The sequence below is a fragment of the Pelecanus crispus genome, chromosome 10 (genome assembly GCF_030463565.1).
Source record: "Pelecanus crispus isolate bPelCri1 chromosome 10, bPelCri1.pri, whole genome shotgun sequence".
NCBI lineage: Eukaryota > Metazoa > Chordata > Aves > Pelecaniformes > Pelecanidae > Pelecanus > Pelecanus crispus.
The window spans coordinates 31521584-31535743 of NC_134652.1; the positions used below are offsets into that span (position 1 = coordinate 31521584).

At 42.9% G+C, this 14160-nt stretch overlaps 1 protein-coding gene across 1 annotated transcript; it reads right to left on the minus strand.

The window, feature by feature from the left end:
* Nucleotides 1-9358: 9358 nt before the first annotated feature.
* On the minus strand, nucleotides 9359-11164 carry GPRIN2 (G protein regulated inducer of neurite outgrowth 2). Its single transcript, XM_009485666.2, has one exon. It carries the CDS (start codon nucleotides 11162-11164, stop codon nucleotides 9359-9361), a length of 1806 nt encoding a protein of 601 aa, XP_009483941.2.
* Nucleotides 11165-14160: the final 2996 nt, after the last annotated feature.

Genomic DNA, 14160 nt, shown 5'->3' on the forward strand with positions numbered 1-14160 from the left:
CAGGAAGTCTAACCAAAGGCAGAACTTACTTCTGGAAGCCATGGGCTGCAGTGAGAACCCAGCGTTTGTGAATAAGGGTCCCGCCACAGACGTGAACAAATCTCTTACTGGTTGTGGTCCAAACCTATCAGTGCAAAAAATAACAACAGAGGTTTTAACCAAAGAAGCGTCATCCCTGAGCAGAGGGACAGAGAAAAGGAACAGATTTAACTTGTGGTAACAAAAATGCTTTCTCTTCTGCAACAGGGGCTACTAGCAATTCTAGAGGGAAATACCTTTATTAATGTATTACTTCATCATATGTGCAATGAAGGTATTGGGACACCGTACCCTATGCACAGACATGTTGGTAAGCACATACCCAAACATTCAGATATTGTCAACACAGCATCGTTTGTGTGATAGATGCCTAGGCAGGCAGGTTTTCCTAAGGGTCCCACCCGTTCTCTACAACAAAACCACACGTATGGCCATTTTAATCCTCATCCATTTTTTTCTGCTTTTTTTTGTTATTCATCTTTCCCTCCTGAAACCCTCCAAAGCTTCAGCTGGTAGATGCATCTCAAACAGCAGCCACTTCATATACCCATATCCTTTTGCAGAAACAGGAGATTCTTTGATGGCCAGAAATTAAATGTCTTCCCACCTATCAAGTGGAAAGCACACTCAGTTCAGATATGCCAGATAGATACTGCAGCTCACACGTGCTTTACAAATGAGAGGAATGTCCATGTATATTTTGTGGGTTACAATAGGCTTGAGCACATCTTCAATGACAGCAGGAATGGCCCAACAGCTACACAAAAATGTGCCAACACAAAGTATTACTTGTCAGTAAATGTGTTACTGACTTCATCAGCAACCTCTTCCAAGGTATTGATATTCATGTCACTGAAAAATTGTCACAGAGGCTGTGCATACCTGTAATGAGACTTGCCAAGGCCAGGAGCGTGGCTTTGCTTCAGTGCCTGATATAATTCTCCCTGCAGTGTTTGGCTGAAAATACCCTCTGCCACAGTTTGTTGGGCAGTCTACAATGCTCAGAGAAATACATTCAATAAGCAAAGTCACATCCCAACAGTGGCTCATTGATCCTAGACTCAGTGGCTCCTACAACTTGAAATACTGAGGAAGGAGATAAATATTAACCATAAATCCTTAGTCATGTTCCGCATACACCACACAGTCATATTTTGAATAACTGCCTGGCACACTTGGGATGTTAAAAATGCTGTAAATTTAAGAAATCAGAACATCAATGGAAAAATTTCCCATGCAAGTGTAGAGCTCACTGCTAAAATTTCAGAGACCTGTAGTTTCCTGAAGAGCTGGGTTTAGGGCTTAAAGCCCCCATGCCTCTCAGCCTGCAAGTGACTGGCTTTTGGGACGGGGCAGCCGCTTTGCGTTTGGCTGCTTGGAGGGTAGCTCAGATGCAGGCTGATGGAGAGCAGTTACTGTTCAATAACTGGGCATGAAACTAATTTTGAGTCTGTTTCAAGACATTATCTCTGGAAAACTATTTACTCCCAGGGACTCACTTTGCATTTGAATTAGAAAACAAACAAACAAACAAAAAGCACTTGATCCTGCACAAATCATTCATTACCTCCTGCTTGTTACAGCAGGGTTGAGGAGATGAGCTTGAACTAGGCAAGGCTAGTATTAATCATCTTCAGCAAAAGACAGTTGGCTTTTGTGATGCTAGAAAGGTGGCAAGTGATATAGGAAAGAGCTGGTGTCTGGCACAGGGTAGGAGCTTCCAGATTTAATATCCCCAATAGAGAGAAGTACTTTATTTTGTATAAAGGTATATAATACCCAGATATTCCGTTTTTCTATGAGAGAAATAACAAAAAATAAGAATCTAATGAGGAGAAAATGCATGGGGGAGGTACAGACCTGGTGACCCCGGTGGGGCGCTGGCCCCACCACAAACACCTGTATTCAAACACGAGGGAAGGGCTTCCAGGGAGGCAAAAGCAGAGGAGATGCATGTCCCTACTTTCTGCAGCCCCAGGCAAGGTCTCAGCCTCAGCGCTCAGGCACAGCACCAAAGGGCTCACACTGGAAGGGAGGGAGGCGTGTAAACAGCGTATAATTTCAAACAATTTTAACTAACCTAAAACTATTTTTACAAAGCTTCAACCGACTTCAGAAAATTTGTTCTGTCACAAGCATAGATTCAGCCTGTAGGGAAAAAGCTATGTGATTTTGGTCACTAAACATTGTGAACTTTTTCCCCCCCATATATATATGCACACATACACAGATACACACAGACACATATATTCCAGTCAAAACTGGAGCAGGAAAGGACTCTCAATGTAGGCTTAAAGCACAAGGGCTGTTTTATCTGACAACTATGCTGTGTTATGGCTCTAGGGATTGCTCTCATTTAAGTGGAGAAGTGGGTTGTTGAACAACAGGCACCACACAATCAAAACAGGTCTCTTCTGCTTTCTCAGAAATGCTTGTCTCATCTTTTTCCAAGATCCTTTTTAAGAAAGCAGCTACAGCAGCATGGCACTAAATTAACCTCTAATTCTGCTGTTAGAGTGAGGCTGATGCTGAAAAAAGCATAACATTTAGCAAACACAGATCATTGTGAAAACAAGGAAGAAATTACAACATAACCCATCACACCATGAATTCAAATTAATGTACAGGCTTTCCTAAAATTGGATTTTCTCAGGCAATGGCATTTGTAGGGTTTTCCAGACAATGTGAACACAAGACAGCGTTAAACTTACCTACAGGCAGGAATTTCTGCTCAGTCCCGATCTGGGCTGAAGCAGCTTGCACTACAGCCAGTGCCAGAAGCAGGGTAAGCAAATTACCTGCAATCATTGGAAAAAGCAATCAGAGGAGATGAAAGGACTGACTTTTTACACATATGTCATTACTGAGGGTGTTGTGTCTGTGACAGGGGAAGGACCAGAAAAGCCAGCTCCTGCCCTTGCTGGCAGGGCACTACAGCACAGGGCAGATCACGGCACCCAAGCCTGGATGGTTCTGTGTGCTTCGTGCACTGCGAAGAGCTGCCCGTCAGCAGTTGCGCGCTGGAAAGCACAAACAGAAGGGTCTTTTGGCAAGGTTCACTGCGCAGGGAGCTGTGGCCTTACCTCTGCTTTACAGTAAAAATTGTAGGAAGTAAGCAGGGACCAGAAAATGCAGGGGAGAAAGAGTGGGTCTGTACTGCCAGGCGGAGCTGAGCACCAGGCGGAGCTAGGAGATGTAATCCTGGCCAGCAGGAGTTCACGAAAGCGCTTGACCCAGATTCGTTGTGCTACACCACCTTTAACAGCATGGGGGACAAAATCTCTCCTTCATGACACCGCTGAGCCACCTGCGACGCTGTTGCTGCTGGAGTTATCTTTTCTGCCCGTAGGCGAGCAGGAGATGGCTGGAGCAGGATGGAGGTCTGCAGTGTCATTTTGTTGCTTGTATTTCCCCGCTTTGTTTTCTAAGCTTCCTTTGCATCATCTGAGTGGCGTGGCCCATAGCATATTGAAAGGCTGATAATAAGAGAGATGACATCTGTTTAGGTCACATATTTGATAGGATTAATGCTTCTAAAGACTTACAAGCTACAGCTTAGTGCTCTGCTATCTGAACACATTGGCCCTTGTACATGTGATGGCTGTCAGCTCAAGACCCAGTACTTCTACAGCGCAAGAAAGATGGAAGCCAGACATCCAGGTGACCTGGCAAAGCATATGCATCATTCCCTTCGCTGATGCAGACCGGCAGTAAAAGCCACAAGCGACTGCGTGCTTAGTCTTGTGAAGGAGCTCTGGGAGGAAGAAACGCCTCCACAGCACTGGTTTTGCCTGGGGCAGGGGTGCTCCCCCACAGAAAATGGATACACTCATTCCAGCTTGCAGAGGTGAAAAAGGAGCACACCCATCTTTACAGTGGCCAGAATTTTTGGCTGCAAGTTTCTTTTTTAGTGTGAAAAGGAACAAAAGTCTCACTAACCCACACATCACCCACAAAGTTTATCCGTCTCTTCCCCTTTATAAGCCACGCGGCTCTGTAGAGCTACCCCCTGTAGAAAGGCAGGGGAGCGGGATTGCCCCGGACTATAACATCAGCAGAAAGCACCACGGCTCCCTCCCTCAGCACGCACGCAGTACCTGCAGGCATGAGCAGCCCAGGGCTCTACGCATAGGCTCTCGGCACTCGATTGTCCTTATCTGCAGAAGGTCAGCTGGATCTTGTGACCTGTGTAAATAACAAGGCTTTGGAAAGAAGCTCAATAGGCACGTCATGTTCTTCATTTCAGATCCATAGTTCTGAATGGAGGGAAAAGAAATAAAACTTAGAAACTGAACCTCACTTCACTTAGAGTCCTAAAGTCCACTGAAAGGGAAAGACAAAAGTGATTGACATATTAAGTCCCACCAAGTTATTTGACTGGTACCATAAGAGTTGATTAGAATTATTTATTTCCAACTCATAAACCCACATGCTGCCTCCTTCTCTCTTGCCAATTAACAGTATTACTTAGCGCTAATAGACTGCTTTCATTTTCAAGGGGCTTAAGAAGACAAATTAATCACCTCAACATGTCTGAAAGGAACAGATGGTAATGAAGTATTAACATTGCAATTTCACAGTTGGAAAAGCTCCTGAGAGAGGGGGCTAGCAGTGTCTGGAGGGCACCTGGCCCCGCTCCCTGTTTGGAGCTCAGGTTCCTGAGTCTCATGTCTGCTCTGAGACTCTGCTTGATCCCAACCTCAGCGCGCATTGTTTTTCCTAAGCAAAGCTATGCATTTTTTCTTATTCCATCTTTAACAGGGAGTAACATCCTTCCAGAAGACCTCTTACCTCAGCACGTCTTCAGACAGGTCATTACGGCTCTGGATTTAAAAGACTAAATGTCTATCCAATAATGCAATTAGTCCAGCTTGCCATTATTTCTTACTGTCTATAAGCAGAGAAGTGATCAGGAAGAAATACCTTCCCCAGCCTGCACAGTGGAGATGCTTTTTTTTCCCCTGAAACACCTTCGGTTGCAGTTGGGCACAGGACAGCTGATTGCATTTTCCTCCCCACTCACTCCCACCTCTGAGGACCATGGGCGTGGAGCAGTGTCGCTCCGTAGGACCTTTTGGCTCAGCTGTACAACACAGGATTTCTTAAGCTATGTCTGGAAGGAAGAGAAGCTCATTCTAGAGCAGGGGTTCCTAAAGCAAAACCTTTGTTGAAGCGCGAGATCTGTGGCCATCCTCAGCAGAACCCGCTCAGGATCCAGGCTGTAGCAACTAAAGGTCTCTTCCAGCAGCATGAGGCCAAAGGCAAGTGGCCTGCAAACACTGCAGAGAGAGCCCCCAGCACCCCTGTCACAGGGCTGCCAGCTTTGGAGAACCCTTCAGCTGCGCACCCCCGTCCCCGCTGGCATCCCCTCATCGTGCTGGGGACAGCAGGGATCCCTGGGGAGTTTGCTACGGGGGCACCTGTGTTACTGGGCCCGGAGTGAATTTGGTTAGGTGGCCCTTCCACCCGATCCCCAGCCATTAAGCAACGTGTCACAAACACAACTCCGGGAGGCCTTTCTCAGAACAAATTAACATTTTTCAGGAGAAGACCACACAAATAAATACAATGATTTTAAAACTAACTGATATGACATTGACTAAGCAAATTGTAAGGGTGTTTTTTGAAAGAATTGACTTAACTATGGGGGGTTTTTATTTAAAGCATTGACAGAATATCCTCTATTTCAGTATTTAACCCCGCAACCAAAGATTACCTCAAACTACAACTCTGCAATGTTAATCAAGTCAGTCAGTGGCAAATGTCTGACAGGTTTTGGCCTCTCCTCCAGGAATAGTAACAGTAAATATGGCGATGCAGTTCCTTTGTTACTAGAGAAAGATCATAATTCAGAGTGAAATTAATTATTATAACTCTTTTTCAGAGCTACTTCATCAGTATACCAATATCAGTACCCTTCAATCTGTGCTGAACCACGGACCTAACCGTCTCAGCCCATTATCAATCCTATGGCCTTCAAGTAGTATATACAGTTCAGTGCTTCTAGAGACACTAGTTAGCATCTAGGAAGGATATAACACATCCAAAATACTGCATTACCAGGTGGCTGTTCCCACATTTCAAGGGAAAGAAGGAGCACAGGCCAAAGGGTTAAGCTCCCAGTGTGCCAGTGCAGCCCGCACTGAGGATTTGTGCGAAAGGCAACCCCGACCCGATCAGCTGTAAAGGGTACCCGAGAATGCAGGCTGGGGAGCAGAGGCAACGGAATGCAACGCAAACTGGTTTTCAAATGCTCTAAAGAAATAATACACCTTGATTTCACTGTAGCTTGACAAGCATCTGTGTTCAGCATTGACATGCTCAGTTATAAATCTAGTATAAGTTCTCCTTCTACTTTATTTATATTTAAAAGTAGAATGTAATGGATTTAGATTTTCCTAAGGTAGCAAACATTAAAAATGGAGATAGAGTTCTCACATTTACAAGAATTACACTTGAACAGAGCACACTAATATATAGAATACTTAATATACAACCTGACTGTATTTATATTAACAAAACCAAATTGAACCCAAATGCAAAGTGAATCCAAATTCCCTTTTTTAAGAGGTATCCATCATACAAACGAAACAACTTATTTTACCCATCTAATTAATATTCAGATGAGTATTTTATTTTGCTTGGGCTCCCCCCCAGAAAAATCCCTATTAATATGCCTTGTATTTTAATCCCTTCCAAAAGCATAGGAAATTCTCAAAAGCAAACACTATTTTTGTTACCAACAGCAACTCCAATTAGTATCCTAAAGAGTCACAATGCCTGTAATGAGTGAGCATCTGTTTTTCTTGACTAGCAAATCATTGGTGTCCTTTCCCCTTGCTTGTCATTAATTTTTCTCATCCAGCAATGATAATCAGTGTTTAGTACCGGAATAGCAAATCTGCACCAATGCAATAACCATAGGTAATTCATACCAGAGCTGTATGAAATCTAAGAGTAGTTCCAGCTTTTATAGTATACACCAGCCAAAGCACTCAAGGGACTTTGCCATATTTTTCCAGTCCCTTCTGCAAACTATCTCTTTCTGACCAGTTTGATACTGATTCTAGTTTATCATCTTCCTAGAGTTGGGGGCATTATTTTGGAGGGGTGCTTGGGATGGGGGGAGGGGGAGGTGGGAAGGAGAATCAAGATTATTCCACATGTCAGATAGCATAAAAGTACAGGTTATGATGGTCACGAGAGCAGGGTACAGTTGCTATTTTAAAGCTTTAGTTTAACTGTTCAAATCTTTAATTCTCCTGCGCACCCGAGGACAAGCTAACAGACAACACAAGGTTTTAGGCCGTTATAGTGCTTAAAATTCTCAAGGTGTAATATTTGAAGAAAGCAAGAAATCAATGTTTGGTACTGCTTATGATACTTCAGACCCTAAAATAAGCCCATATAGAAACTGTTTAGCTAAACGCTAAATAACAGCGGAAGTGCCTTTTTTAGTTACTCATTACTTCTTTACTTCTAGTAAAGCTTTAATAAAAGGAACTTTAACATCTAGGATCATTATCAAAACTTTGATGCTTACAGCTATAGAGGCATCCTGAGTATGGCATCACACTCCAGTGGTTTCAGACTTGGTTTGTAGAAAAGTCATTTTGAGTTCAGACGTTATTGAGGTTCAAGTCCCAGGGCCTGAATGAAGCCTCCTGAATTCAAAGCAAGTTTCATAGGAGCCAGCTCTTGTTTAATTCTACTTTGTCCAGGAGTGAAAATTTGATCTTGAGCTACTCTGTTATTAAATTAACGCATCACAGCACATTCCAGCTAGCAGGTCATATAGTTAAGGATTTTCTAGCTGAAATTTTAAAACCATCCGAAGCACCAGGGGCTCCTGTTCATATATGTGTTAGGTGGACATAATGTAGACAGCCTGCTAACTTACTGTTTTAGGAAGCTGGGACAAAAACCAAACCAAACCAACAAAAGCACAACCACCCACATTTAAAGAAGAATGGATAATTCCACAGCAGTAAGTTCTCTGACACTGCAAGTTTTCCTTTGAGACAGAAATGAATGCTCCTTCTCTCTGTTCATCAAAAAATATCACACATTCCTAGTTTCCTGAAGAATCTTAGACATTGACCAAAGGCCACATATGACACTGGAAATAATAGTCTCAGCTTTCTTGACAAACCTTTCACTTCAAACAGGCCCTGCACTACAGCTGCTTTACAGTATCATAAAAGGTTTCTCACTGGGAAATTGTTTGCAAAGTTGGTTTTGGGAGAAAAGAAATCTTGAAGCTGCCCATGTGACCAAGGCACTCAGAACAAATAACCCTGGAGCTGTACTTTGGTGAGGACACAAAGTCTCGCTTTCAGCAGACGCTTGATGTCAGACCAGACAGGGAACACAAGACGAGCAAAGGTTACATGCAAACTGTCGCCTGTGGTTTATGCAACAACAAAATAACCACTGTTGAGGATAGATGCACATAAAAAGAACTCACTGGAAATTACTTTTAATATAAGAAAAACACAACTGCTTATGATTTGTAGGGTATGATAGTGTGACAGACTAATGCGAACAGCTTTTGTTTCATGTCTCTAATAAACAAGCATTCAATACGTAATGCATATTACATGAGTCATCTTTGGTAATACTGTACATTTCTGTCAATCACTTGGTAAACAGCAGTTCTGGATATTTAGAGTGTAATTCATCATAACTACAAACTAATTTGAAAGTTGCAGGAGCATCCTCCAACTGTACATCAGCTTGCAAAGGGAAGAGTTCAGACTAGCAGTATCGAAATTACTTCAGAGTTATGTAGCAAAAGTTACAATTCTTTGTCATATAGCATTACACTAGTTTGTCATTTTGTCTACCGTTAAAGTGGGTTTACAGTCAGCATTGTTACAAATTAACAGCAAAGTAGCTCCCAAAACAATTTAAGGGAGTAGGATTGAAAGCTAAGAACTTGATTAAAGCATCACTTTCTAACTTTGTTTTCTAACCCTAAATAATTAAAATACAGAAAAAAAATCATTATTTTAAAAAGATGCGTCATTTAGAAAAGAAGTGCCATCCCTCACAACATGATTTAAAACTAACATAGAAGAATAAAACAGTGCTACATTAAATACAGTCAAGAGCATTCAGATGGCATGATGTAGGTACAACCTTATGTCCTCTGTTATATGGCCCAACCATGGGTTTTTCCTTGCTTTGATGCGTATTTGACGTTCACTGAACTTTTCCCATGTATCCTGAAGTGGATTGTCCGCATGTACTGTGTTAACACATAAGGGTCAGCATTTATTTACACTTCAAAAGCAGCACAGCTGTCCTACAGCTGTGCTCACTCCACTGCAGTACTGGAACGAGCACAACAGCTCGGATACCTCAGGGAATGCATCATTGTTCTGAACGGCCTTTTTTTCCCCATTTTATCAGAAGCTGGCTCCGCATTACTTTTCCCAGCCAGCTGAGCAGGCTCTGTCTGGAATTGTTCTATTTGAATCTCGAGATGTTTTTGAATGGCTAACCCAAGGACTTCTGGATCCACAGATGCCCCATACACTTCCCATGTCATTCCTTCGTCATCCCATCTCACTTCCCGTACTGGAGATTTGGGGGCCTCCAAGTCTTGCTCCAGGTTCACCTCTGGGAACACATGCAAGTGGTCTTCTGCTGCAGCCGCAGGGCTTGTTGCCACAGATTTGCATTCCATGGTTGGAAGAGTTTGTACCTCGGCATCTCTACGCTCAAGAGCTGGTTTCAGTCCTTTGGTTAAATCGTTCATAGAAGTCATAGTCCACATGTCCTTAGTTGTCATTACCATGTCTGCACCTTGCTGGCTACTAAAGGCAACACAGGCAGCCTTTGTTTCTGGAGGAGCTCTCTCCTGCTGCGCACAGTGTTGAGCATCTTGCAGTTGTTCTGCAGGAATGCTACAACACTTCAGGACTCTCTTGGCATCCAGGCCCGATTCACTTACTGAGGACACCAGCTTAGGATATGTCAGAATGTCTGAAGTGGAAAAGGAATGCAAATAGCCAGGTGCTGCCTGCTCTTTTCCCGACTCGCTAACTGAGCATACCAACCGCGGAACAAGTTGTATAGATGGTATGGGCAAAGAATGGCAATAGGCAGGGACGGTGGCATCTACTTTCATACGAGGGTCCTGCCTTATATTACAGGGCCCTGCAGAATTGTTATGAACTGTCATCACCATGGGTGAGTATGCAGAGTTTGGAACATTACCATGAGTCAGACCACCATGAATAATTCCAGTGGCTTGACTGAACATTGTCCTGTTTGAGAAACCATTTCCAGGCATGTGTGGTCCTAGAACAGCAGCGTGAAATGTTCCAGGATCTGTGTAAACAGTAGTATTACATGGAATACCACCACTATCGAAGCTGTTTGTGGGTACTTTTTGGTCTCTAGGTAGAACCGGAAGATGAGTCACAAGGTTTTGATAGAGAGATGTATTTTCATTTGTTTCTGATCCATATCTCTGTGTTTGGAAAGACATCCTAGCCACTGGTGGACCATGCCTGCAGCTAGAAGAGCTTAGGCTGGAGTGAGTAGCACTGGTTTCTGTGTGAGTGACGCAAGTCTGCTGTTTGCAACTGCAAGTTAGGTCTGAGTGGCTTCTCTGAAGGGCAGTTCCTGGTTCTTCCATTTCACACGTGCTTTGCTGGTGTACAATGCAGGCCGAAGAAACATTGTCAACAGTGCTGCTCTTTAGACGCATCTTAGCGTCCCCCACTTCCCAGGATGCTGGGGACTGTTCAGTGATAAGAAAATGGTTTGTAGTCTTAGTTCTACTCTGTGAATTGTCATCGGCTGACTGATTGCTTATGGTTTGGACCACTGATTCAAGTCCCATCATCCCAGGCTGCGAGAAGGACCATCCAGGACTCGGCACACTCCTGGCATCACTCTCCTCTCCCAGGGTATGGCAGATGGTGCTACTGTGGCTTTTCTTCAGCTCCTGTTTGTTGCTTTGCCTTTCCTCTAAAGTTGATTGCCCAGTATAGGCCAGACTCGAGGAGCTCTTTGACAAGGGGTGACTGTTGGCATTCAAGAGACTGTGACAAGTAGAACTTAGTGCATCCTGGTAGGAATGAGTGTGGAGCTGGTGACTGTCAGCTGACATGGCAAAAAAGAGATATCTGCAACAAAGTGGTGGAGAAGAAAAAGAAGCAATTTAAGAACGAAATACATGCACTGGAAACTATAATCTCTATTGACCTTCTGCCTGGGCTTCTTTCTTTTCACAGTTCACAAATACTTTTTAAAAAGCACTATACTGTAGTCTCTGTGTACTCAGACTGGCCAGTTTCCATCTTCAGTTTCCACAAAGGTTTTTTTCCCTGAATTAGGGTCAGGATTTATTGAAATTCTGTGTTTTTTTCCATTTCATAAAACACAAAGTGCAAAAAAATTCTTCTTGGTTTCTAGCTTTTAAAAATAACTATCTCAACATTGCCAAGTATCATCTCACCTGAATTTACTGGAGCCATTTTTGGGACATCTAGAGATGTTATATAACTTAAGCAAAGACAGAATTATTTTTAATCAAGATCGCTTTTCACCATGGTGTTCATTAAGCCAGTGATGTTGACTGTATTGTCAAAACAAAAACTGTTGAATTTTTAGTCTCTTGACACTGTCATTTCAGAATTTATCCAATCACTGCTGGAGCTTTCAAACATTAACAAAACCTCAACAACTGAACAAGTTCTGCCTTTTTTTCCTACCCTTCCTAACAAGCTGCTTTGGATTTCATTTCACAGGAAGATCACTATTTTAGTCAGCTGTTTTCCTAGAGTCCACACAAATGTACAGGAGATGTGGACAACACTCTTTTGACCACCTGTGGCAGAGGAGACGTGACTTGAAAGCCAAGGAAATGAGCTATCCCAGGCCTCTGTGGAGTCAGTGCTGGTGTTCCCAGAACAAGTAATGCTGGGCAGCATGGGGTGAAGATACCCAGGTGGCCCACGACAGGATCACTGGGCTTTCTAGCCTGTGCTTACCACTGGCATGATAGGAGGTGGCAGCAAAGAGTGATCCAGTGAAAGGCTGGAGGTGAAACTCCCCCAGGAACCACTGAGCTGGATGGAAAGTCTGCATCTCAGCGCAGAGTCTGTTAAGGGTAGGTGCTTCAGTACGTGGTTTGGGCTTCTTGTGCCAATCACCTTTGGGAATCCACAAGTTCACACTGCTGTGGAAGGTGCATTGCACCAGAAGCAGGGTAAAAACAACACAAGAAAATCTTTAACCAAAATATTGTGGTGGTTCTATCTTTTTTTCACTTCTGTTGTTAGAAAACCCTTGTTTCTACTGGTTGGTACAGTATCCTATATGTTGTTGGTGTAATATCCTATACATTGTTAACATTTATGTTAGCACTTCCACATCTAAGAGAAGTTGTAATTGAAGATTTTGAATCCAACCAGATTTAGTGATCCATTTTTGTTGATTGAATCAGACCTTCCACTGATAAACTACTCACATTCCCTTGGTGTCACAGAGGTCTTTCAACATTTGTATAACTAAGTTATTTTAATATGCTCCTATATCTACATCTGTCTACACACATACATATAAATATATCTCTTTCCTAAAAGAACCCATTCTAGAAAAATCTAGAGCATTTATTCATTGCTTCCAGGTGACATACTACAGGGTAATTTGTTGTGCAGAAGTATAGTGGAAGCCACAAGTTCTCACTTTAGAGAAATTTCCCTCAGACGCACTCTATACACTCTGCCTCCCTAGCAGGACTCCTGAAGAAACAGTTCACAAGAAACTGTGAACTGTATCACTGAAATAAAAACAAATGCGTGGAACAAGAAAGGTATGCACCCGTGGTGGACAAAAGCACTCCATAAATGTCAGGGAAGTTCACTCAAAACACCAAGAGGCCAGTGGCTGCAAGGGCTCACATTCAAAACTCTCAGTGAGAGGCTTTTAACATGTGATCCTTTTAATATGATATTTACAGGCTCAGAGTCATCTACCAACATAACTGATAAAGAGCACACCTTTTCCTCCATCCACAAACCAAGAGCTCTACTGCTGATCCAGACAGCTATCAGTGCTTATGCTTGTAATTCCATTGCTGTTGTTAACTTTGCCAAGCTAATAGTTCAGGCTGCAATTTTCCCATCACCTGAAATCCACTTGCATTGGCTGTTTTCCATAATGAAATGAAATGGAGCAAGACAACATTAAAAAATAACAGTATTTGCAATCACTTCTTTGAGAAGCTTCTCATTTTGGGCTGTGTAGTAGGGACTTGCGATCGGCAGCAATATCGTCTAGAATTAGGGTTTGCTCAAATTTGGACTGTATGCAGAAAAAAAGGCAGTTTCACCTCCTTCATACGTGCTGTTTCAGTTAGAAGTTAAACTCATTACAAACTCCCCCCGCACCAAGCCTGCTCTGTATGCCATGCAGCCTCTATGGCCTGTGGGACTCCACAGGCTGGTGGCATCTAAGGACAACAAAAAAGCATCTTTTCTTCCAGGAATGGAATTTCAGATTCCTGGGTTAGAGGCACTGCTGAGTGCAGCTGCAGTCAAAAGCAACCACTTCTTGCCCGGCTGGCCATCAGTCTATTTCTGCATGTTTTTCAAAAGCCCTCACAAAATCTCACTCAACACTTAGAAGAGAAGCAAGAACTGGGAAAGTGACAGTTTTAAAACACTTTGCTCATCTCCTCCAGCATGTAATCTATCCTGCAGCTACTTACGCATACGGGTATAGTCTGCCACAAAGAGTTCAAAGGAGTCAATAGGATTAAACACCAGAGCATAGCTGTCTGCAAGGTGAAGACCTTACATTTAATCTGTTTAAAAGATAACACCTGCAAAGGCTCTCACACACACTGGGATGAAACATTTACTAATGGAAAACCTCAGTCACAAATATTGAGCCTTAGGTGAAAGGAAGCTTCAAACATATCCTGTTATAGATGCTATAAGGCTCTGCAAACTTTGAAGAGCTCTTTCACAAAGTTAACAAGGTTCAAATGTATACATACACACAGATACCAAGACCTCTATTGGCTTTCTTTATGTAGCATGGCTGCAGAAACCTCTGTAACTGGAAGAAGCCATGCAATTTGAGATTGATTCATCACCT

Bases quoted from the DNA above. Each gene is read 5' to 3' on its own strand.
- GPRIN2 (XM_009485666.2), bottom strand. From the start codon at position 11,164: ATGTCAGCTGACAGTCACCAGCTCCACACTCATTCCTACCAGGATGCA.